We start from the raw sequence: 26,323 nt of genomic DNA on the forward strand, positions 1-26,323 counted from the left end.
GATAATGTTCTCTGGAAATATTCCTGAGCCCATTTTGTGATTTCCAATACAGAAGCATGCCTGTATGTGATGCAGTGCCGTCTAAGGGCCCGAAGATCACGGGCACCCAGTATGGTTTTCCGGCTTTGACCCTTACGCACAGAGATTCTTCCAGATTCTCTGAATCTTTTGATGATATTATGCACTGTAGATGATATGTTCAAACTCTTTGCAATTTTACACTGTCGAACTCCTTTCTGATATTGCTCCACTATTTGTCGGCGCAGAATTAGGGGGATTGGTGATCCTCTTCCCATCTTTACTTTTGAGAGCCGCTGCCACTCCAAGATGCTCTTTTTATACCCAGTCATGTTAATGACCTATTGCCAATTGACCTAATGAGTTGCAATTTGGTCCTCCAGCTGTTCCTTTTTTGTACCTTTTAACTTTTCCAGCCTCTTATTGCCCCGTCCCAACTTTTTTGAGATGTGTTGCTGTCGTGAAATTTCAAATGAGCCAATATTTGGCATGAAATTTCAAAATGTCTCATTTTCGACATTTGATATGTTGTCTATGTTCTATTTTGAATACAATATCAGTTTTTGAGATTTGTAAATTATTGCATTCCGTTTTTATTTACAATTTGTACTTTGTCCCAACTTTTTTGGAATCGGGGTTGTATGTATGTATATATATATATATATATATATATATATATATATATATATATATATATATAAATAAATAAAATGTGTCTGTATATCACACACACACACATCTCATGCTTAAGTACTTGTACATGGAGGAAGCCATGGCCTCATGATTATAGAAGCAGCTTTGGGACCAAAAGGTCACCGGTTTAATTTCCTGGACTAGCAGGAATGGCTGAATTGCCCGCAAGCACCTAACCCCTAACTGCTCCCCAGGCTGTTCTGGGTATGTTGTACGTCTCTCTGGATAAGAACATCTGCTAAAAATGCCATTAATGTAAATGTATGTACATTACAGCTTCATGCTACTGCATATACAAATTATAATAAGAAAAACCCATTCAACTTTATTTACTTTATAAGAAAACTTGTTTATTTACTATTCAAATCTTTTTACAAATAAATAATTCAGTTTAAGATGGACTTTCCAAGTTAAACAGGCTCAATAGCATGATTTAAAAAAAAAATAGCACAAGCTGGAGATCACTGAAATAAAGTGGAGTGCAAGAGGACATCTTTGGCTGAATGGTAGTTTAGCATCTCTGAGTAAAAGGACTTGAGGCTGCTCTTCAAGGCCTTCTGCTTGTTGGTCTGTGGTTTGTTACTGTACCTCAGATTCAAAAGCTTATCCGTAAGATAGTGTAGCCACAGTACGTTGGAGTGAGGGTTATAGTCTGTCCAGCAGTTACTACAAGAAGAGAGCATTAAAATCAGTAAAACTCAAAAACTTGAGTGAATCAATAAGTTGAACTTATCAAACATTTTAAAGCAAACTTACTTCTCAATGAAACAAAGTTGAATACAAGAACGAACACATCAGGAAAGTAAAAAAGAAAAAAGGCTATTATTCATGCTGGTAGTTATGTGTAGGTGATATAGCAAAATATTTTTTTTCAGGCTGGATCATAATCCACAAAAATCAAGATTTTTATTTTTTGCAAGATACTGAACAGATCAACCAAGCTAATGGCCCTATTGATGAAAATATAGCTCTAAAAGAAAACATGCCTGCTATCCCTTCAATGCCAACCACAGGCTTCAGAGAAACAGACTATTTTGTTGACGATTACATTTGACTTGCAAAGGAAAAGAAACACAAAAAAGGCCTATTAATTTCTGACACGAAAATGGTACAACCAACCGTACACTGAATGCTAAGGTCCTTTTAATAATCAGTTAAATAGACGGGGGGGGGGGGGGGGGGAACAGCACCATTACAAAACTATGCGCTGACTGAACTTGAGCATTCCATGCCATCATGGTAACCTTGACAATAACACACAACAGGCATAGCAATTAAGACTGTCCACAGTATGAAAGCTCTACATTCCTGTGGTCAGCTGTTTGGCCAATCATTCCAGCACAACACAGTTCCTTTTTGCCATATGGTACATTATGTTCATTATCTATTGCTTACAGAACATTTTCATTTTAAGCAAATAAGTATGAAAAACGAGAAAGTTGCCAAATATATTTTGTGGCCATTAATATTCCTGGGCAACCTATATTTTGTGGAAAATACTGGTGAGGAAATTATTAATAAAAAAAGTCAGGTCAAGTCAAAATAAAGTGGTTAAATTCAACCTTTTTTCTTCTGGTGGTCATTAAAAGCAGGCATTTAATAAATAAATAATTATTGATGTCAACTAAAATGAAGCATTTTATCGTGATAAATTTTTCAGCAACAAAATCACCCAAACCATTCACACTCACATGTAGAAGGATAAAGCCGCTAGAGATAATGAGATGAGAAATCACCCAAACCTATGTCAAATTATTGGCATCCATCAAGCAAAAAAACTACCTAAAAAGATCACTAAAATTACCAGAATTGGCTTAAGAATTGTCCAATGCATTGTTAAAACCTGGAAGGATAGCAGTGAACAGTCAACTTCATTGAAGAAATGTGATCAGAAAAATATCTTGACTGACTGATCAGAGAAGGCTTGGTCAAATCATTAATTTAAAATAAATAAGATGGTAGAACTCAAGACTACGTTTAGTACTGAGAGTAAGAGCATTTCTACCTGCACAATGCAATGAGAACTCTCAGGATTGGGACTAAAGAGCTATGGAGCCATAAGAAAACCACTTCTTATTCAGGGCTCCTCTGGGTTATGAAAAATATTCTCCACTTTTTTTCTTTAAAAATCAAGTCAAATAAGTACTCTTCACTTTTTTAGTCTGTATGTTTTCTTAGTTACCGACTTATCAAAGTGGACTTAATACAGGTTTATACCAACCAAACTGGCACAATTCAAATACGTATACAGATACAGCTAGGCTTCACTATTCCATATAAAATGTGGGCTCCACTCCAGCCTCTAATAAGAGACTTGATTTTGGACAGCCTGTCCACCATCAAGCTAAAATAAATCTCTTTAGTTTGAGCTTACTTCAGGTTATTTTAGCATGGAATTATTCAAAAGATATATAAGGATTCCCTTTAGCTCAACAGAAAACTTGATTTACAATTGAACAGTCAAGACGACTCTTGGAACAATCAACCGTGAAGGAATCCGAATTTCCTGTCGATTTACAAATTGAACACAGGAGGACACCGCTTTTATCATATGTCAGCCCAGGGGTGTTTCTAGCTATTGAAAAGACTAGGGGCCAAGTCCAGTTTTCCTGGGGCTTATAATTTTTTAAGGGAGATTAGCATAGATAGGTTGGCAAGCTTATATCTAACGTTACAAGGTAATCACCCACATACATTCAAAGGTTATGACATGACATTTATTAGTGATTTTTGCACTGCTCTTTTTAAAATGTATGTAGCTCACTTCAGTTTCTGTCTCTATCACCACCCATAATGTCTCAGGAAACTGAAGCAAATGTCAATCGACTTAAATATCACTAGTAAAATGAATCATCAGTATCATAAAAACGTATCCCTTCTCACTCACCTATCTCTCCTTTAGGACCACAGACACACCAATTCTAAGCTACATTATTATATTACAACATTCAAAATCCCAAATGACAGCCAAGTCCATTGTTTTGTATTAAAGCTAGACTGCCATTCGATTTCATAAAAATTGGTGACATTTAGTTCCCTCTGAAATTTGGTCATTGTGATATAGGTTCATTTCTGTAACATAAAATAAATTAAAATAAAATAAATAAGCAAGCAAGCCATTCTGTGGCTGGGAAGTGATTTAATTTGAGGGGATTCAAGAGCAAATAATGTGCATCAAATTGCTCGCTCCACGCAGTCAAGCACACAAAGGAAATCCATGTGCGCATGCGCAGGTTTACCTTCTTTTGGGTTTTACAGCAGCTGGCATCCAGTGTTGCATTACTGCCATTTACAGGTTTACCTTGACTGTGCACTGACCGTTACATCATTCAAACAGCTGATCACACTGAGGTGCTCACTGACCGCCAATATTTATTAAGTTTGGTCCTGTGTTTCTTTTCCTCCACAACACAATGTCTTTTCTTCTTGTGCTCGGTTACTGTAGTCGGTCTGTCACGTATCATTTGCATACTTGCGTCCTCCATTTTTCTCTCCTGTTTCAAATTTGTATCCCACAATGCCTTGCACGAACAGGGAAAGCCCACCACGTGATAAATGACGTAGTGTCTTGAATTGAGTCAAGGTGAAGCAGGAAAAAAAAGAAAAAACCCAGCAGAAAATTTAGGGCCACGTGGCCCTAAATTCATTAACTGTTCTATTTATTAAAAAAAAAAAAAACCCTACTAGAATTGGAAGTATGTGATTTGATTTCAGTAGCTTTCAGTCCACTAAAAAATAATTGGGTGTCAGAAAATTCTTTTTATGACCTACACTTGGAAAAAAATCTGAAAGGCAGTCTACCTTTATGCTTACCTTTTTTGAAGGTGAAAATACCCGGAAGCTATAGCCCCGAGTGATGGGGCCCAACACCACTGCGTTAGCCACAGGAACTCAACACGCCATATCCCCCCGAAACCATATCTATCATTCATACGTGTGTGTGTGTGTGTGTGTGTGTGTGAGAGAGAGAGTGAGTGAGATTTTATATATATATATATATATTATATATATATATATATATATATATATATATATATATATATATATACACACACACACACACACACTAGTGCATCTCAAAAAATTAGAATATTGTGAAAAAGTTCAATATTTTCCATCAGTTATTTAAGAAAGTGAAAATGTTATATATATATATATATTATAGACTCATTACACAAACTAAAATGTTGTTTCAAGCATTTTTCTACAACCCCAATTCCAAAAAAGTTGGGACAAAGTACAAATTGTAAATAAAAATGGAATGCAATAATTTACAAATCTCAAAAACTGATATTGTATTCAGAATAGAACATAGACAACATATCAAATGTCGAAAGTGAGACTGTGGCAGCGGGGGCATGGTCAAGCGCCGGTCTGTGACAGGAGGGCGGAGTTGGGGAAGGTAAGTGGCAGAATCGCTTCACCTGAGTGTGATTAATCTATGTTTTGTGTGTGTTCTCCCCAGTAAACCGGGCTATTTAAGGAGGGAGAGCGAGAGCAGAGGAGCTCTCTCTACAACCCGAGGACCGGAATGTGTGTGCGTGCGTGTGTGACTGAGAGAGAGAAACGCTTCCACTGAAAAGTGCGAATAAAAGAGTTTTGCGAACTCAGTCTCTGTCCTGCCGTCCTCTGTGCTCCACCCACATCTAGCGAACCCTTACAGTGGTGCCGAAACCCGGGATCGTGGAGCACCTGTCCTGCAGCCCCATGGAATCCTCCCCGTTCGCGGACTTGATCCACGCCCTCGCCACGGCTCAGCAGAGCCAGCACCAGGCACTCGTCACGCTCCGGAAGGAGCAGGAGCAGCGCTTCGAAGCCCTGGTGCTGGCTCAACAGGAAGACCGAGAGGCGTTCCGGCGCCTCCTCGCGTCGGCGGGGTCCACCAGCGCACCGGCCGCGGGCCCGTCTCCCATCATCTTGACTAAGATGGGCCCGCAGGACGACCCCGAGGCATTCATCGCGTTGTTCGAACAGGTCGCCGAAGCCTCGGGGTGGCCGATGGAGCAGCGCGCGGCGCGCCTCCTCCCCCTCCTGACGGGAGAGGCGCAGTTAGCCGCACTACAGCTCCCCGCCGACCACCGGCTGGCCTACGCCGACCTTCGCCGGGCTGTCCTCCAGCGTGTGGGGCGCACGCCGGAGCAGCAGCGCCAGCGCTTCCGCGCGCTGCGAATGGAGGAAGTCGGCAGCCCATTCGCGTTCGGCCAGCAGCTCCGGGACGCCTGCTGGCGGTGGCTGAGGGCCGAAGATCGCGACGCCGAGGGGATCATCGACCAGGTGGCGCTGGAACAATTCATCGCCCGCCTACCCGCCGGAACCGCGGAGTGGGTCCAGTGCCACCGCCCGGCGTCGCTGGATCAGGCCGTAGGACTGGCGGAGGATCATCTGGCGGCTGTCCCGGCGGCAGGACAACGGCTGTCATCTTCTTCTCTCTCCTCTTCTCTCTCTCTCTCTTCCCCCTCCTCCCGTGTCCCGTCCTCGCCCCATTCCCCCACCACGGAGGCGGGGGCCGGCTCCACCCCAGCCGGCCCGCCGCACCCGTGGTGCCCTCCCGTTTCTCCCTTCTGTGTCTGTCTCTCCCCCCCCTCAGGTGCGTGACCCTCAAACCACAGCTGCAGAGGGGAGGCCCGGGCCGGTTTGCTGGCGCTGCGGGGAACCGGGCCACCTGCAGCAACAGTGTGTCGCGATGGAGGTGGGGGCGGTGGTGCGGATCCCCGACGCGCCAGAGGCTGCCCTCGATCAGGCCGGAGCATATCGCATACCGGTAAGTGTACAAGGGGCGACATATCAGGCATTGGTGGATTCGGGTTGCAACCAGACCTCGATCCGCCAAAGCCTGGTGCAAGACGAGGCATTGGGGGGAGCACAAGGGGTGAAGGTGTTGTGTGTGCACGGGGATGTTCACTGCTACCCGTTGGTGTCGGTCCACATACATTTCAGAGGGGACAAATCCATAGTAAAGGCGGCGGTTAATCCTCGCCTTACCCACTCTTTGATCTTGGGGACTGATTGGCCGTGATTCCGGGGGTTGATGGCACACCTAGTAAAGAGTGGGTCCTGCCGGTTAGCGGGGGGGGGTCCCGGTGTCGTTTTGGCTGGAGCTGCGGTCGCAGAGCCGTCTACGTCATCTCCGCGACAGAGTGAGGAGCCCCCGGCCCCTCCTCTTCCTATTGGGGAATCCCTCGCGGATTTCCCACTGGAACAATCGCGAGACGAAACTCTGCGACACGCGTTTGACCAAGTGAGAGTAATCGATGGTCAAACGCTCCAGCCGAACGCCACCCCGACCTTCCCCTATTTTTCCTTTTTAAAGGATAGGTTGTACCGAGTGACGCAGGACACTCAGACGAAGGAGCGTGTCACCCAGTTGTTAATTCCAAAGAGCCGCCGGGAATTGGTATTCCAGGCGGCTCACTTTAATCCCATGGCGGGACACTTCGGGCAGGATAAAACACTCGCCCGGATAATGGCCCGGTTCTATTGGCCGGGGATTTGCGGCGACGTCTGTAAGTGGTGTACGGCGTGCCGTGAATGCCAGTTAGTAAATCCCGCGGCCATTCCAAAAGCGCCTTTGCGCCCCCTACCATTAATCGAGACCCCGTTTGAAAGAATTGGGATGGATCTCGTCGGGCCATTAGATCGGTCAACACGAGGGTACCGCTTTATATTGGTTCTGGTGGACTATGCAACGCGATACCCGGAGGCGGTGCCTCTTCGCAATATCTCCGCACGTAGTATTGCAGAGGCCCTCTTCCACGTCATCTCCGGGGTCGGAATCCCGAAAGAGATTCTGACTGATCAAGGCACCTCGTTTATGTCACAAACACTGGCCGAACTGTATGGGCTACTGGGTATTAAGCCGATCCGCACCAGCGTGTATCACCCACAGACGGACGGTTTAGTCGAACGGTTCAACCGCACCCTCAAGAATATTATCAAAAAATTCGTAAGTGAGGACGCACGTAACTGGGATAAGTGGTTCGAACCCTTGTTGTTTGCAGTGCGAGAGGTCCCCCAAGCCTCCACGGGGTTCTCCCCGTTTGAATTATTGTATGGGCGTAAGCCGCGCGGCATCTTAGATGTACTGCGGGAAAATTGGGAGGAGGGACCTTCGCAGAGCAAAAATGAAATTCAATACGTTATGGATCTGCGCGCAAAACTCCACACACTCACCCACTTAACTCAGGAGAATTTGCGGCAGGCCCAGGAACGGCAAACCCGCCTGTACAACAAGGGCACGCGCCTTAGAGAGTTCACTCCGGGAGATAAGGTACTCGTCCTGCTGCCCACGTCGAGCTCCAAATTAATCGCCAAGTGGCAAGGGCCCTTCGAGGTCACACAGCGAGTCGGGGACGTCGACTATGAGGTTAGGCGAACGGACAGGGAGGGGGCGCTACAGATCTACCACCTCAATCTGCTGAAGCTCTGGAACGAGGAGGTCCCCGTGGCGTTGGTGTCGGTAGTTCCGGAGAAGGCGGAGCTGGGGCCGGAGGTCCAAAAAGGGTCATTGGCATCTCGCACCTCTCCGGTCCCCTGTGGAGACCACCTCTCCCCGACCCAACTCACGGAGGTCGCCCAGTTGCAGGCCGAGTTTTCGGATGTGTTCTCGCCCCTGCCCGGTCGCACCAATCTCATAGAACACCACATAGAGACGCCCCCGGGGGTGGTAGTGCGTAGCCGTCCTTATAGATTACCCGAACACAAAAAAAAGGTGGTTCGGGAAGAACTTCAGGCCATGCTCGAAATGGGCATCGTCGAGGAGTCCCACAGTGACTGGAGCAGCCCGGTGGTCTTGGTTCCCAAGGCCGACGGCTCGGTCCGGTTCTGTGTGGACTATAGAAAAGTCAACGTGGTGTCTAAATTCGACGCGTACCCAATGCCTCATATTGATGAGCTGCTCGATCGACTAGGCACGGCTCGCTTTTACTCGAAACTGGATTTGACGAAGGGATATTGGCAGATCCCCTTGACTCCATTATCCCGGGAAAAAACGGCCTTTTCCACACCATTCGGCTTACACCAGTTCGTCACACTTCCATTTGGGCTGTTTGGGGCGCCCGCTACGTTTCAGCGGCTGATGGACCGGGTCCTCCGGCCCCACGCCACCTATGCGGCCGCTTACTTGGATGACATCATCATTTATAGTAATGACTGGCAGCGGCACCTGCAACACCTGAGGGCCGTCCTTAGGTCGCTGAGGCGGGCGGGGCTCACTGCCAACCCGAAGAAGTGTGCGATTGGGCGGGTGGAAGTACGGTATCTGGGCTTCCACTTGGGTAACGGGCAGGTGCGTCCCCAAATTAATAAGACCGCAGCGATTGCGGCCTGCCCGAGGCCCAAGACCAAAAAGGGGGTGAGACAGTTCCTGGGGCTGGCTGGCTATTATCGTAGGTTTATACCTAATTATTCGGACGTCACCAGCCCGCTGACTGACCTCACTAAAAAGGGGGCGCCAGATCCGGTCCAGTGGACGGAGCAGTGCCAGCGGGCTTTCTCTGAGGTAAAGGCTGCACTGTGTGGGGGGCCACTGTTACACTCCCCTGACTTCTCTCTCCCTTTTTTGTTACAGACGGATGCGTCGGACAGAGGGCTGGGGGCCGTTTTGTCCCAGCAGGTGGGGGGAGAGGATCGCCCAGTATTATACATCAGCCGGAAGCTGTCGGTGCGTGAGGGGCGCTACAGCACTATCGAAAAAGAGTGTCTGGCGATCAAGTGGGCGGTCCTCGCCCTCCGTTACTACCTGCTGGGGCGCTCTTTCACCCTCTGTTCGGACCACGCGCCCCTCCAGTGGCTCCACCGCATGAAGGATGCCAACGCGCGGATCACCCGTTGGTATCTAGCGCTCCAACCTTTCAACTTCAAGGTGGTCCACAGGCCGGGGGCGCAGATGGTCGTTGCGGACTTCCTCTCCCGTCAAGGGGGGGGGGGGGGGGGAGTCGGCTGCGGGCCGGACGGGCGCCCGGCCTGAGTCGGGCGGTGGGGGTATGTGGCAGCGGGGGCGTGGTCAAGCGCCGGTCTGTGACAGGAGGGCGGAGTTGGGGAAGGTAAGTGGCAGAATCGCTTCACCTGAGTGTGATTAATCTATGTTTTGTGTGTGTTCTCCCCAGTAAACCGGGCTATTTAAGGAGGGAGAGCGAGAGCAGAGGAGCTCTCTCTACAACCCGAGGACCGGAATGTGTGTGCGTGCGTGTGTGACTGAGAGAGAGAAACGCTTCCACTGAAAAGTGCGAATAAAAGAGTTTTGCGAACTCAGTCTCTGTCCTGCCGTCCTCTGTGCTCCACCCACATCTAGCGAACCCTTACAGACATATTTTGAAATTTCATGCCAAATACTGGCTCATTTGAAATTTCATGACAGCAACACACCTCAAAAAAGTTGGGACGGGGCAATAAGAGGCTGGAAAAGTTAAAGGTACAAAAAAGGAACAGCTGGAGGACCAAATTGCAACTCATTAGGTCAATTGGCAATAGGTTATTAACATGACTGGGTATAAAAAAAAAAGCATCTTGGAGTGGTAGCAGCTCTCAGAAGTAAAGATGGGAAAAGGATCACCAATCCCCCTAATTCTGCGCCAACAAACAGTGGAGCAATATCAGAAAGGAGTTCGACAGTGTAAAATTGCAAAGAGTTTGAACATATCATCTACAGTGCATATCATCATCATCAAAAGATTCAGAGAATCTGGAAGAATCTCTGTGCGTAAGGGTCAAAGCTGGAAAACCATACTGGGTGCCCGTGATCTTCGGGCCCTTAGACGGCACTGCATCACATACAGGCATGCTTCTGTATTGGAAATCACAAAATGGGCTCAGGAATATTTCCAGAGAACATTATCTGTGAACACAATTCACCGTGCCATCCGCCGTTGCCAGCTAAAACTCTACAGTTCAGAGAAGAAGCCGTATCTAAACATGATCCAGAAGCGCAGACGTCTTCTCTGGGCCAAGGCTCATTTAAAATGGACTGTGGCAAAGTGGAAAACTGTTCTGTGGTCAGACGAATCAAAATTTGAAGTTCTTTATGGAAATCAGGGACGCTGTGTCATTCGGACTAAAGAGAAGGACGACCCAAGTTATCAGCGCTCAGTTCAGAAGCCTGCATCTCTGATGGTATGGGGTTGCATTAGTGCGTGTGGCATGGGCAGCTTACACATCTGGAAAGACACCATCAATGCTGAAAGGTATATCCAGGTTCTAGAGCAACATATGCTCCCATCCAGACGACGTCTCTTTCAGGGAAGACCTTGCATTTTCCAACATGACAATGCCAAACCACATACTGCATCAATTACAGTATCATGGCTGCGTAGAAGAAGGGTCCGGGTACTGAACTGGCCAGCCTGCAGTCCAGATCTTTCACCCATAGAAAACATTTGGCACATCATAAAACGGAAGATACGACAAAAAAAGACCCAAGACAGTTGAGCAACTAGAATCCTACATTAGACAAGAATGGGTTAACATTCCTATCCCTAAACTTGAGCAACTTGTCTCCTCAGTCCCCAGACGTTTACAGACTGTTGTAAAGAGAAAAGGGGATGTCTCACAGTGGGAAACATGGCCTTGTCCCAACATTTTTGAGATGTGTTGTTGTCATGAAATTTAAAAAATCACCTAATTTCTCTTTAAATGATACATTTTCTCAGTTTAAACATTTGATATGTCATCTGTGTTCTATTCTGAATAAAATATGGAATTTTGAAACTTCCACATCATTGCATTCCATTTTTATTTATTTTTATTTTATTTACTTTGTCCCAACTTTTTTGGAATCGGGGTTGTATTTTAGTTTTAATCAGTATGGCATACAGTACAAAAAAAAACCCCTCAAAATATTAGAATATTTCATTTAGAGTTTGAGTAAAACAGGATGAACACAGTGCATCTCTCGGTCTAGTTCAGTACACAACCACAATCATGGGGAAGACTGCTGACTTGACTGTTGTCCAGAAGATGATCACTGATGCCCTCCACAAGGAGGGTAAGCCACAAAAGGTCATTGCTGAAAAGGGTGGCTGGAAAAGGTGCAGAAGCAACAGGGATGGCCGCAGTCTTGAGAGGATTGTCAAGAAAAGTTGATTCAAGAACTTGGGAGAGCTTCACAAGGAGTGGACTGAGACTGGTATCAAGACCCATCACAAACAGACATCTTCAAGAAAGGGGATACAACTTTCGCATTCCTAATATCAAGCTACTCCTGAGCCAGAGACAATGTCAGAAGTGTCTTATCTGGGCTAAGGAGAGAAAGAAATGGACTGTTGCTCAGTGGTCCAAAGTCCTCTTTTCAGATGAAAGTACATTTTGCATTTAATTTGGAAATCATGGTTCTAGAGTCTGGAGGAAGAGTGGAGAGGCACAGAATCCAAGGTGTTTGAAGCCCAGTGTGAAGTTTCCACAGTCTGTGATGATTTGGGGTGCCATGTCATCTGCTGGTGTTGGTCCACTGTATTTTATCAAGTCCAAAGTCAACACAGCCATCTACCAGGAGATTTTAGAGCACTTCATGCTTCCATCTGCTGATGAGCTTTTTGGAGATGCTGATTTCCTTTTCCAGCAGGACTTAGCACCTACCCACAGTGCCAAAACTACTACCAAATGGTTTGCTGACCATGATATTACTGTGTTTGATTGGCCAGCCAACTTGCCTGGCCTGAACCCCATAGAGAATCTATGGGGTACTGTCAAGAGGAAGATGAGAAACACCCAACCCAAAAATACAGATAGGCCACCATCAAAGCAACCTGGGCCTCAATAACACCTCAGCAGTGCCACAGACTGATCACCTCCATGCCACACCGCATTGATACAGTAATTCATGGTCAAGGAGCCCCACCCAAGTGTTGAGTGTATAAATGAATATACTTTTCAGAAGTTGGACATTTCTGTATTGTAAATCCTTTTTTTGATTGATCTTAGGAAATATTCTAATAATTTGAGATACTGGATTTCTGATTTTCATGAGCTATAAGCCATAACCATCAAAATTAAAACAAAAAAGGCTTTAAATATTTCACTTTACATGTAATGAATATAGAATATATGAAAGTTTACCTTTTTGAATTAAATTATGAAAAAAAAAAGAATTTTCATGGTATTCTAATTTTTTGAGATGCACTAGTAGATTTAGTGTCTTGTGGCTTTATTCCCTGGGTGCTTTGCCAGTTTTCATAGAAGATAGACTTGGTGAACTGGGCTACAAGTCTGAAGGAGTGTTCAGAGAACCATGGATAATATTCTACAAAAGTAATAAAAACATTCATTGGAAGGGGGGAAATTTAACCCATAGTTCAACAGGGGGAGGACAGGGGCTGAGGACTAATGAGCTCCATGCTGAATGAGGGAGGGGACAGAGAGAGGAATAAGGAGTAGAAAAGAGGGGAGAGGCTGAGAAGACAGGAGCAAGGTTCAACATTTTTGCACTGCATAATCACATTTTATTCATTGGTTTGTTCAATACATTTCTGCAGGTAAAAACCTCAAATGCATGCAGTCCACCAGAGTGGACATGTGCAAACCACCTTGGAAAATGCATGTTTTAAAAAAACAAAGTTCAAATTTTTCTTCATGTCTACAGGAGAATAAAAACACTTTCTTTTCTTTTTTTGGGGGGGAAGGGGGGATTCCTGACTGGGGTTGTCATTCATGCATGAAAAAAGGATTAAGATGGCCTCCTTAATTATTCAAAATGGCTGCCATGATGTCCATATCTAATTTGTCCACCTCATTTGTGTAGGTGCTAGGTAATTGTCCTACATGAAATGAGTGACTCTCATTACCTCATAGCAAAAAGTTACAATTCATCAGAAGTTAATATTTATGTATCCCCCCACGGTCTCTACCCAATTTGTCTGTTTGACCAAGAAATCCTTGCTATATGAAAAATGTGAGATTCAGCATCCCAATTATAAATAAATAAAATAAAATCAATAACCAACCAACCCCAGGTGAGAATTTTCATTGTTGGATTAATTTCTAAGCAATTTGGAGCAAATCCGGTATCACACTCTGCTTAACAGAGTCAATAAGGAACACGTGTAGAAACTGCTTTATACATTAAATCAGTAGACACAACAGAAGCCTTGAAAGTTAAATTGCTGTTATTTCCTTATTTCTGGATGATTAAAATTCAAAAAGTTTAAAAATCAGTGAACTTCCCAGTATATCACAGCATTAAAATATTTAACTTTGTGCCTTTCCATTGCTTGCTCTCCCACCCCCAAATTAGTCTACCTTTTCAAACACGTTATTGTTTGTGCTTTTGCCCTGTTTCTAACTATGGCACCATGCGGATTATGTAAAACCCATGGGTTCCATATAGCCAATATTGAATTTCAGGCATCAGCTCCTCAATGCCACCATGTTGCCCAAAAAAAAAAAAAAGGAACTGCCTACTCTATTTTTGGTTTGTTCATGTGTCCATCATGAAGAATACAAGCTGGACAATATACTGTAGTTTTGGTTGATTCAATTTATAAACAAACAAACACCCTACCCAACATCTGAGCATTTTTAGTGGTGCTTGTGATCTCACTATGAAAGTTGATGGTGGCAAAATTTTAATAATTCAAAACCTAAAATGCTCACCTTGCCCACCCCTACTAGTAGTGCTACTTCTTCAGTGTGCTGAGTTAGAGGTGCTTACTTGTTCTCTTTCTTCATTAGACGGTAGATTTCAAATTGATAGTCACCCTGACCCATGAATAACTCTTCTTCATTTGCGATATCACAAGACACCGTTAGTCCATCTAAGAGCAAGAAAAATGGGAAGAAAAAGACAATTTTAAACTGAAGGTGGATTTACACTGAAATAATCTTTTTACCTGAAGCTGTTTAAGTATTTTGGTGCTTTTCAGTCTCATCTCTACCACAACTGAATGACTTTATGAACTCCTCACTCAGGATTTGTAAAATCTTGGCATGTAACAATTTATCCAATTGATGATTTGAGTCACAATATTGGGTTCACAATTTGATTTTCCCCACTGTATTTTTGAAAATAAAAAAGTAACTTACCAAGAAAAAGGAAAATTTTCCAATTATCAACTTTAAAAAAAATTTAACAAAATGAATATTTAGTATCACTTCATAATCAATAATAATACATTTTATTTGTAAGCGCCTTTCAAGGTACCCAAGGACACTGAACAGTTTAAAAAAAAAAAACAATAAAAAGCAAAACAATAAGAACAATAATAAAAATCATGAGAAATCAATAATGATAATAACATTATTAAAAATCAGAGAGAAAAGGCCAAGCTAAAAAGATGTGTTTTTAAGCCTCGGTCACAACTGGCCGTACGTACTCCTACGGCCGGTCTACGTGCAAAAAACGCATGAAACGCACGGAGGGCGCGAGTGTGACGTGCTGATTTTCGAGCCGTAGACTGGCCGCAGAGGTTCGTCGTCATGTCAAACAAACTCTACGGGCGCTTACCTTGTTTTCAGGTTGCAAGACAAACTTACAGCCAACGTGCGTCTTTCTCCATGAACAAAAAAAAGGCAGCGATTTGGGAAACGCCAAAAATCGCACGGCCAAAAAAAAAAAAAAAAATCATACGTCCAGTTGTGACCTAGGCTTTAGCTGTTTTTTGAAAGTGGACAGTGTTGAGCATTGGCGCAACGCTAGTGGCAGGGCATTCCACAGCTTAAGGCCATTAACACTGAAAGCCCTGTCACCCATAGAGCAGAGCTGAGAATAAGGGACTACTAATAGGTGGACATCTGTAGAACGAAGATTTAGAGGTAGCTGATATGGAGTTAGGAGATTTGATAAATAGGGAGGGGCCAGGTTATGTAGGGATTTGTAGACAAGCAGGATAATTTTGTACTGGATGCGATATTTGACTGGGAGCCAATGCAGGTTATCGAGAATAGGAGTAATATGATCCCAGGGCCTGGTGTGAGTGAGTACCCTAGCAGCTGAGTTTTGGACATATTGCAGCCTATTTAGTCGCTTGGCTGGGATGCCATCGAATAGGGCATTGCAGTAGTCCAGTCTTGAGGTGATAAAAGCATGCAGATGGAGTTAAAGAGGGACGAAGTTTGGAGAGACTTTTCAGATGAAAGAAAGCTGTTTTAGTAATATTTTTAATGTGTGAGTCAAAAGAGAGAGTAGAGTCCAGAATAACACCCATATTTCTTACTTCAACAGTAGTGAAGGTGAAATAACCAGGAATAGATAGCTGTGAGTGCTCCAGTTTTTTCAAGATAGAAGGGGTGGAAATGAGGATGGCTTCTGTTTTATCTTGATTTAGTTTAAGAAAGTTCTGCACCATCCAATTGTTAACTGCATTTAGACAGGTGACAAGATTGGATGGAGGGAATGGGTGAGAGGGTTTGGTTTGAATGTAAATTTGGGTGTCATCTGCATAACAGTGAAAGTTGAGTCCATAATGCTGTATTATGTGGCCAAGAGGGAGAATGTATATTACAAATAGTAAGGGTCCCAGGACAGAGCCCTGAGGGACACCATGAAGGAGGGGTGATTTAGGGGATCTAAAGTCTCCAATTGAAACAAACTGTTCTCTCATGGTAAGATCAGATTTGAACCAGGCTAAAGAAGAACCAGTGATGCCAAGCAGAGTTTCTAAGCGGCTCAATAAAAGATTGTGACATACAGTGTCAAAAGCTGCTGTAAGGTCAAGAACAAGTATACTGACATGGCCAGTGTCAGCAGCTAACAGCAAATCGTTGACAACCTTGACCAGGGCAGTCTCTGTGCTATGCATGGCCCTAAACCCAGACTGAAACTTCTCCCAAAGATTGTATTGGGCTAAATGCACTTGAAGCTGATTGGCAACAACACGCTCTAGGACTTTTGCAATGAAGGGATGATTGGAAACGGGGCGATAATTTTTAAAATCATCAATGGCTGCTCTAGGTTTTTTCAAGACAGGAGTGATGGCTGCTGTCTTGAGAGCCTGAGGGACTAAGCCAGTTGAAAGAGACGAGTTTATTATCTTGACCAGCAGAGGGAAGAGAACTGGCAGGCAAATCTTAACCAAAGGGGTGGGCATAGGGTCGAGGAGGCAGGTGGTAGGCCTGGATTTAGATACTAAGCCGAGAACATCCTGCTCATCGACTAATGAGAAAGCAGAGAAAGATCCAGCTGGTGGTGACAAGGAGAAGGGACATCAGAAGGAGTGATGGGAGTGGATTTGATCTGCTTGTATATAGAGCTAATTTTGTTTTGAAAAAATTCAAGGAATTTACAACAAAAGATCAGTAGAAGGAGTAAGAGGAAATTTTTTAGCAGGCACAAGAAGTTTGTTTACAGTAGAAAAAAGGGCTCTAGGGTTTCCTTGGCCTCTGGTAATGATGGTGGTGTAATAGCTGGTCTTGGCATCAATTAGAGACTCTTTGTAGGCAGAGACATGGTCACTGTATGCCAGCGCATGGACTGTCAAGCCAGTTTTACAACTAAGTCTCTCCAGCTGCCGACCAGCAGCCTTCATTTTACGAAGCTCAGGTGTGAACCATGGAGCAGAGTGAGAGAAAGACAGTGTGTGTCTTCAGGGGGGCAAGGTGATTGAGAGAGTCAGCAAGGTGAGAGTTGTAGAGCATGACTAACTCCTCAGGGGATGAGTTTAATGATTTAGTGGTCAAAATAGGATGTAATGTGTCAAAATCAATCAGTGGTCACTATGTTTTTTGTATTCCTGTATGTCAGGGGTGGGCAATTATTTTTCACAAGGGGCCACATGGGAAACCAAAATTATGTCAGAGGGCCACGATAAATTTAGGTTGTAATTTTATTGACTAGATGTAAGGCGCACCTTTTTAATATAGGGTGAATTCAGGTAAATTGGGCCACTTTTTTTTGCAAACTTGGAAAGACCCCCCCCTGCCTTTTAGGGGTACACCAGCCCATCCCCTTACCCTCAGGGAGGCGTTTTAGAGTACCAAATGCCATTAAAAACCTATATAAGAAATCGTTTGTTCCCAATGCAGTTAATATGATAAACAAAGTGGGAATTGTATCCAACACACAGGCGACTTTTGCAAACCAAGATGAGTCTTGTTTTATTTATTTAATCATTTATTTATTGGAGTAGTATTCCTTACTATTTTTACATTTTAAAATTTTTACACTTAATTTAATCATCTATTTATTAGAGTAGTATTCCTTACTATTTTTACATGAAATGGAGTCATATGTGTTTTTTATGTGGTGAAACTGAAGACAAGTTTCCACACTTGTGGACAATAAAGATTCATTCATTCATTCATCACAGAAATATTATGACATCCAAATAACTTAAAGCAAATAAAGTAGTAATGTTGCAACAATTTAAATACATTTGTGGTGATTGGTCAGTAAAATTGGAAGAGATGAAAAGCTCAGTGCGTAAGTGGCCCAGTTTACCTGATGGCCCAATTTACCTGAATCCACCCTACTTAATATATATTCATGTCAATACATAATTAATATTAATATTATATTTATTCATAGGCTATGTGGAATTGTGGTGTAGGCTACATATAAAGAAGAAAACAAAACCAGTCATTGAATCAGTGCAATTTATTATTTACATTTATTATATATATAATTTAGCTGACATGCCTGACTGACGATGTGCTGGCTATCCTCACTTGTTGCAGTTGACGTTCACGCACAGCTCACACGTTCGAACGTAAACATGAACGTAGCGCTTTCAAAATAAAAGTCGCACCATTATATTGCACTCGGAATATGGGGGTTTCCCCATTTATTTTGTAATTTATAATTGGCCTCGCGGGCCGGACAGGGACACACAACGGGCCGGATGTGGCCCGCGGGCCGTAGAATGCCCAGGTCTACTGTATGTGATGGTGCGAAATGCACACCTGCGATGGAGAGGCTTATGGAATCAATTTTGTGCCAAAATGTTCATACAATACTTTTGAAATATCAAACAAAAACGACAAATCAAAATACAAAAAAACAAACAAAAAAAAGTCAATTTTTTTTAGACTGGCAAACATTATTCGTGTAATCGTGCAAAATATCAGTCTATTACTCTTCAGAAACCTTTTATTTTTGTTCCGCGTCTTTCTCGGTTTTGTTTGACGTAATTTATTTTGGTTGCGATTCCAGCTTTCTCGTTTGCGCTCCCTGACTTTTTGCTTGCAGTTTTGGCACAAACTTCACATGTGGGTGGGCTGTCCAGGAATGCATTCCCATTGGGTAACTTGTGTTTGACTAACAGCTACGCTCAGCCATTCCCTACTCGGATTCTGGCGGACTGTTTGACGAGTGACCGATCCATTGACGGTAAACAAGGATCGAGTGGACTTCAGTGGCGACTATGATATTTAATTTACACTTTGTTGAACTAATTCAATATAATAGTCGCCACTGAAGTCCACTCGATCCTTGTTTACCGTCAATGGATCGGTCACTCGTCAAACAGTCCGCCAGAATCCAAGTAGGGAATGGCTGAGCGTAGCCGTCAGTCAAACACAAGTTACCCAATGGGAATGCATTCCTGGACAGCCCACCCACACGTGAAGTTTGTGCCAAAACTGCAAGCAAAAAGTCAGGGAGCGCAAACGAGAAAGCTGGAATCGCAACCAAAATAAATTACGTTAAACAAAACCGAGAAAGACGCGGAACAAAAATAAAAGGTTTCTGAAGAGTAATAGACTGATATTTTGCACGATTACACGAATAATTTGTTTGCCAGTCTAAAAAAATTGACTTTTTTTTTTGTTTTTTGATTTGTCGTTTTTGTTTGATATTTCAAAAGTATTGTATGAACATTTTGGCACAAAATTGATTCCATAGAGGCTCAGGGACAGCAATATTAAATAAAATGGCCAATGTGCTCAGAAACACAGAAATCTCTGGAATATAAATTTGATGGTGTGATGCCAGAGGTACAAACAAGATCTAAGATATGGCCCTTTGAATGGGTGGGAAAATCTACATGGTTGGTTGAAATAAAAACAAATCAAGGACAGCCACAAAGTTTTTAGCAAGATTACAGTTATCCGAGTCAACATGAATGTTCAAATCACCAAGCACCAGTATAGATGGATATGGAGCACTGACAGATGAAAGCAGCTCAGACAATTCATTAATAAAAACAGAGGAAACTCTGGGAGACCGGTAAATGAGCAAAAGCAGTAGAGGTAGACCACCAGTAAATTTCAGAGCAAGACATTCAAATGATGAAAAATCCTGCAAAGGCATAGATACAATCCTGTAACTGGAGCGATAGATCACAGCAAGACCGCCCCCCTGCCCAATTAAATGTGGCTTCTCCATATACTCATATCCTACAGGTAGCTTCATTTAAAGCCAGAAAATCATTTGGTATTTGCCAAGTTTGAGTTAAACATAGTAGATCTATGCCAACATCATTGATCAAGTCATTAATGTAGGGTGCTTTCTTACTGAGAGATCGCACATTTAATAAAGCAAACTGCGCATTTCTTGAGGAAGGGCAATTCTGTGAAGTTTTAACTAAATTTATGGGACACAAGTTTGTAAAGTCAACAGAGCGCCTCTCAACAGTCCGCTTGATGTTACGATTCCAGCTCCAAAACGAATCAACATTGTTTGGATGTTGGTGGTGTAGAATCACTGTTGCACGCATTTGAACAGAGCAACCTACGTATGGCAGGTCACCATCCAAGCAAGCAAGCATAGGCTACACACAGAGCAGCTAGCCAGATGCCTGTGCCCTGATCTTAACAGGATACACCACTTGACACTCCAGAGGGCAGGCAAAAGAAATAGCCAGTCCTAAGAGGGCTCGTGCAGAGTAATACAGGGTAGTCAACGTTAGTAGTAGCCTAGTCCATCAGTTTGGCCAACAGTTCAGTAAACTCCTGTTTTAAAGTCCGGACAAATAGATAAGATGGATCCCCAGTCAGTACACAGTCTATATCCCGACCTCAGCAGCAGCAGATGGCCTGTCTTAGAATGTCAAGAGCAAACAGGCTTCCGAGGGCGTTGGAAACATCCAACACAGGCAGTCCTGGAATCCACCCAACAGGCAACGCCACTGTCTAGGCTAGCATCTGCAGATGACACCCAAGGAAGCGCGAGATAAGAAACCCATCCCCCAGAGAAGGCCCAGGAAAACAAAACACATCAGCACGAAAACAAAATACTCAAAATGCTAAAAATAACAAACAAACAGATGCGGGACCAGCGGCAGCCAAATGCGCCAGCGTTCACACCCATGCGCCCCCATGCATAATTCCTGTAGGTTTCCACTGGGCCATTTACCCACATTTGTAAAAAGTTAGGGTAAAATGTCAAATAGCCTATTAACTGAAATATTCCATTTATTAAAAATGAAAAAGTTGATAAATAGGTCTATTTCTTTGTAAACATTTATGAACATTTCACCGCCTATAATTTTCTTCTTTTCATTAACTTTCAGCAAAAATTTTATATTATACACACATACATTTATTTATATTTATATATATATATATATATATATATATATATATATATATATATATATATATAAAAAAAACCAATTCCTTGTTAAATCCATTTGTACAGTCAATTGCACAAGAGCTCTTCCCCATTTTAGATCTGCTTGTGTGTTTCAGCAGCATTAGTGTTGTTACACTTCTACATACGATGAAGTCACATGTGTACATCCACAATATAACCTTGCATGCCTAGTAAAAATTAACTCTGCATAGCAGGTCCTTTTAGAGGTAGGACGTTGGCAGAGCTGGGCTTGGATATTTTCCATTGACCAGATTTAACACCGCCAGTGAGAAAGAGAGGCGAATGCTGGTTCAGGAAGCGGTGCGCTCCGCAGTGGAGGAAGAAAGAATGACTAGTGCCGTGGCAATGAGACAGCAGGGTGCCTGGATGAGGTAGGAACAGGCGATGGAGTGGAATGTCACCTGGCAGGACATCTGGAAGTGGAACACCCAGAGGATTAAGTTTCTGATCCAGGGGGTTTACGATGTCCTCCCCAGCCCTTCCATCCTGTTCAAACAGGGCAAGGTTGAAACACCAGCTTGTCCACTTTGCTCTAAAATTGGGACCCTTGAACACATCCTAAGCAGCTGCACCAAGGCACTGGGAGAAGGTCGCTATTGCTGGAGACACGACCAGGTCCTCAAATTCGTCGCCGAGGCAATCAGCAATGGGATCAGTGATGGCAGGCATACCAACACCACAGCCAGAACTATCCAATTCGTGAAGGCAGGAGAGCAGCTAAAGAACAGAACAGACCCAAGAACTGCCCAGGAGGTCTGCTTTCCACAGCACGAGACTGGGTGATGTCAGTTGATATAGAAAGGCAGCTGAAGATTCCAGCTCATATCACCCAGACAGCGCTGAGACCAGACATCTTGGTGTCAAATGCCACGAGACAGCTGATCCTCTTGGAGTTGACCGTGCCCTGGGAAAAGAGGATGGAGGAGGCACAGGAGAGGAAGAGGGCAAAATATCAGGCGCTTGTGGAGGACTGCCACAGGAACGGGTGGAGGACCAGGTGCATGCCAGTGGAGGTGGGCTGTCGGGGGTTTGCAGACCATTCCCTCAGCAAGGCCTATGGAATCCTGGGGATCATGGGTCAAAGCAGGAGAAGGGCCATTAACAATAACTTGGAGGCAGCAGAAAAGGCATCCAGATGGGTCTGGCTGAAGAGGGGCGACAAAGGGGGGGGTCATAGTATGCCACTTGGACACAGACCAGGGCTTGATCAACCCCGGTCGGGTCACCTGTCTGAGAGTGTCTGTTGTAAGACCCGAAACACCCAATGAAGCCAGGATACAACACTGATTATGTGTCCAAGTTCATGTGTCGGAAGATGTATGTATCACCTGCATACGGTGAAGTCACATGCGTACATCACAATATATCCTTACATGCCTAGTAAAAACTAGCTCTGCAGAACAGGTCCTTTTAGAGGTAGGACCGATGGGTATACTATACCTAAATTGATCACATATGGACACCACAAAACTAAGAGAAAACACAGGAATTCATATAAAACAGTTTTTTACCATCAAGCTCATTGGAATGATGGGTAAATTGTCATAAGCCATTTCCTGTCTACCTGAAGACTTTTGTTAGATTTTATATAATATTCAGAGGTGGGTAGTAACACATTACATTTATTGCATTACATGTACTTAAGTAACTTTCTCAAATAAATTATACTTAGAGAAGTCATAACGCACAATTTTCACTCTTACAAGTACATTTGCAATTTAAAAAAAAGTTATTGTACGACACACTTCTCACTACTTTATTAAATTATTCATGTGCATACAGCTTCAACAAACTCAGCTGCTTTGATAGATAGAATTTGAACATACAGATGAATAAATATAAAAAGACAAGGACTGTGTTAATTGTGATTCCGATAAAATAATTAAAAAAAAATAGATGTGTAACATGTGGGGTGCACTTTATTTTTGTTCACTTTTACTTTCCAGTGATTTTAGTTTAGTCAGCATGTACAGTTATGTCCATAAATATTTGGACAGAGACAACATTTTTCTAATTTTGGTTCTGTACATTACCACAATGAATTTTGAACAAAACAATTCAGATGCAGTTGAAGTTCAGACTTTCAGCTTTAATTCAGTGGGTTGAACAAAATGATTGCATAAAAATGTGAGGAACTAAAGCATTTTTATAAACACAATCCCTTCATTTCAGGGGCTCAAAAGTCATTGGACAAATTAAATAATTGTAAATAAAATGTTCATTTCTAACACTTGGTTGAAAACCCTTTGTTGGCAATGACTGCCTGAAGTCTTGAACTCATGGACATCACCAGATGCTGTGTTTCCTCCTTTTTAATGCTCTGCCAGGCCTTTACTGCACCGGTTTTCAGTCGCTGTTTGTTTGTGGGCCTTTCTGTCTGAAGTTTAGTCTTTAACAAGTGAAATGCATGCTCAATTGGGTTGAGATCAGGTGAACTGACTTGGCCATTCAAGAATATTCCACTACTTTGCTTTAATAAACTCCTGGATTGCTTTGGCTTTATGTTTTGGGTCATTGTCCATCTGTATTATGAAACGCCGACTAATCAGTTTGGCTGCATTTGAGCACACATCTCAGAATACCTCAGAATTCATCCAGCTGCTTCTGTCCTGTGTCACATCAATAAACACTAGTGACCAAGTGCCACTGGCAGCCATGCATGCCCAAGCCATCACACTGCCTCCACCGTGTTTTACAGATGATGTAGTATGCTTTGGATCATGAGCGGTACCACGCCTTCGCCATACTTTTTTCTTTCTATCATTCTGGTCGAGGTTGATCTTGGTTTCATCTGTCCAAAGAATGTTCTTCCAGAACTGTGCTGGCTTTTTTAGATGTTTTTTACCAAAGTCCAATCTTGCCTTTTTATTCTTGAGGTTTGCACCGTGCAGTGAACCCTCTGTATTTACTTTCATACAGTCTCTTTATGGTAGATTTGGATATTGATATGCCTACCTCCTGGAGAGTGTTGTTCACTTGGTTGGCTGTTGTGAAGAGGTTTCTCTTCACCATGGAAATTATTCTGCGATCATCCACCACTGTTGTCTTCTGTGGGCGTCCAGGTCTTATTGCATTGAGGAGTTCACCAGTGCTTTCTTTCTTTCTTTCTTTCTTTCTTTCTCAGGATGTACCAAACTGTAGATTTTGCCACTCCTAATATTGTAGCAATTTCTTGGATGGTTTTTTTCTGTTTTCGCAGCTTAAGGATGGCTTGTTTCACCTGCATGGAGAGCTCCTTTGACTGCATGTTTTCTTCACAGCAAAATCTTCCAAATGCAAGCACCACACCTCAAATCAACTCCAGGCCTTTTATCTGCGTAATTGAGAATGACATAACGAAGGAATTGCCCACACCTGCCCATGAAATAGCCTTTGAGTCAATTGTCCAATTACTTTTGGTCTCTTTAAAAACAGAGTGGCACATGTTAAGGAGCTGAAACTCCTAAACCCTTCATCCAGTTTTAATGAGGATACCCTCAAATGAAAGCTGAAAGTCTGGACTTTATGTCCATTGTATAACTATAACTTGAATATGTTTCAGTAAACAGGTAAAAAAAAAAAAAAAAATTGTGTCAGTGTCCAAATATATATGGACATAACTGTAGATAAGCCTAGGTCACAACCGGATGTACGATTTTTTGGCCGTGCGATTTTTGGCGTTTCCCAAATCGCTGCTTTTTTTTGTTCATGGAGAAAGACGCACGTTGGCCGTCACCCCCCCCTCTCCGTGCTGTTCGTCCCGCCCCCCCGCTCCGTGCTGTTCGTCCCGCCCCCCCCCCGCTCCGTGCTGTTCGTCCCGCCCCCCCCAGCTCCGTGCTGTTCGTCCCGCCCCCCCCAGCTCCGTGCTGTTCGTCCCGCCCCCCCTCTCCGTGCTGTTCGTCCCGCCCCCCCTCTCCGTGCTGTTCGTCCCGCCCCCCCTCTCCGTGCTGTTCGTCCCGCCCGCCCCCGCCGCAGCTCAGTGCTCCTCGTCACGCGCCACCCCGCCGCAGCTCAGTGCTCCTCGTCCCGCCCCCCAGCGCCGTGCTCTTCGTCCCGCCCCCCCCCCCTCCATGCTCTTCGTCTCGCGCCACCCCGCCGCAGCTCAGTGCTCCTCGTCCCGCCCGCCCCGCGCTGTTCGTCCCGCCCGCCCGCCCCGCGCTGTTCGTCCCGCCCGCTGTTCGTCTCGCCCCCCCGCCCGCTGTTCGTCTCGCCCCCCCCGCTCCGCGCTGTTCGTCTCGCCCCCCCCGCTCCGCGCTGTTCGTCTCGCCCCCCCCGCTCCGCGCTGTTCGTCTCGCCCCCCCCCGCTCCGCGCTGTTCGTCTCGCCCCCCCCCCCGCTCCGCGCTGTTCGTCTCGCGCCACCCCAGTCCGCGCTGTTCGTCTCGCGCCACCCCGCCGCAGCTCAGTGCTCCTCGTCCCGCCCGCCCCCCCGCTGTTCGTCCCGCCCGGTTCGTCCCGCCCGGTTCGTCCCGCCCGCCCTGCCCTGTTCGTCTCGCCCCCCCCGCCCGCTGTTCGTCTCGCCCCCCCGCCCGCTGTTCGTCTCGCGCCACCCCACTCCGCCCGCTGTTCGTCTCGCCCCCCCCGCTCCGCGCTGTTCGTCTCGCGCCACCCCCGCTCCACGCTGTTCGTCTCGCGCCACCCCGCCGCAGCTCCGTGCTGTTCGTCTCGCCCCCGCCGCAGCTCCGTGCTGTTCGTCTTGCGCCACCCCGCGGCAGCTCCGTGTTCTTCGTCTCGCGCCACCCCGCACACACGGAGAGCCTTGTTCTTCCTCTCACCACCACCCCGCACCAGGGCTGGGCAGGCCGTCTGCCGTACTGGGCAAAATCCCGGTGGCCTAACGGTCCAAGATATTAATTAAATAATTATAATTTTACTTTGAAATCGACGGTCCGGCGAATAATATAGAGTCGCGGCGCCCTATTGGTCTATTTTCAGTGGACTGAACCAATCAGCGGCGCTTTGGCACCCCCACCCCTCCCATGCCCCTTCCCTGCACCGAATCAGCTCCGCCGAGATTTTGCCCGGTTCGTAGATTACCTGTGGAAGGATGGAGAAACCAAAACGCAAAGGCGGCGCGGTGAGGCTGCGAGAGAAAAAAATTAAACAGCTCGAAGTAGACGCAGCAAAATGCTCAAAAATAGCAGACCTGTTCACTGGAGGGACTGCTGTAGCCTCCACAT

At 44.8% G+C, this 26,323-nt stretch overlaps 1 protein-coding gene across 4 annotated transcripts in view; it reads right to left on the reverse strand.

Annotated features, from left to right (window-relative positions):
- Positions 1 to 1,079: 1,079 nt before the first annotated feature.
- haspin (histone H3 associated protein kinase) overlaps positions 1,080 to 26,323 on the reverse strand; it is an 84,663-nt gene continuing 59,419 nt past the window's right edge. For 2 of the 4 annotated variants that reach the window (XM_060916482.1, XM_060916483.1), the window contains exons 14-15: positions 14,351 to 14,453; positions 1,082 to 1,377 (exon numbers count right to left, since the gene is read on the reverse strand). In XM_060916482.1, coding sequence (XP_060772465.1) covers positions 1,173 to 1,377; positions 14,351 to 14,453 — 308 coding nt within the window. In that variant the 3' untranslated portion in view covers positions 1,082 to 1,172. Of the gene's footprint in view, positions 1,378 to 14,292; positions 14,454 to 26,323 lie in introns of all 4 variants that reach the window. The other 2 variants (XM_060916481.1, XR_009654289.1) reach the window with 2 other exon arrangements.

This window comes from Neoarius graeffei, chromosome 3 (genome assembly GCF_027579695.1).
Source record: "Neoarius graeffei isolate fNeoGra1 chromosome 3, fNeoGra1.pri, whole genome shotgun sequence".
Lineage (NCBI taxonomy): Eukaryota > Metazoa > Chordata > Actinopteri > Siluriformes > Ariidae > Neoarius > Neoarius graeffei.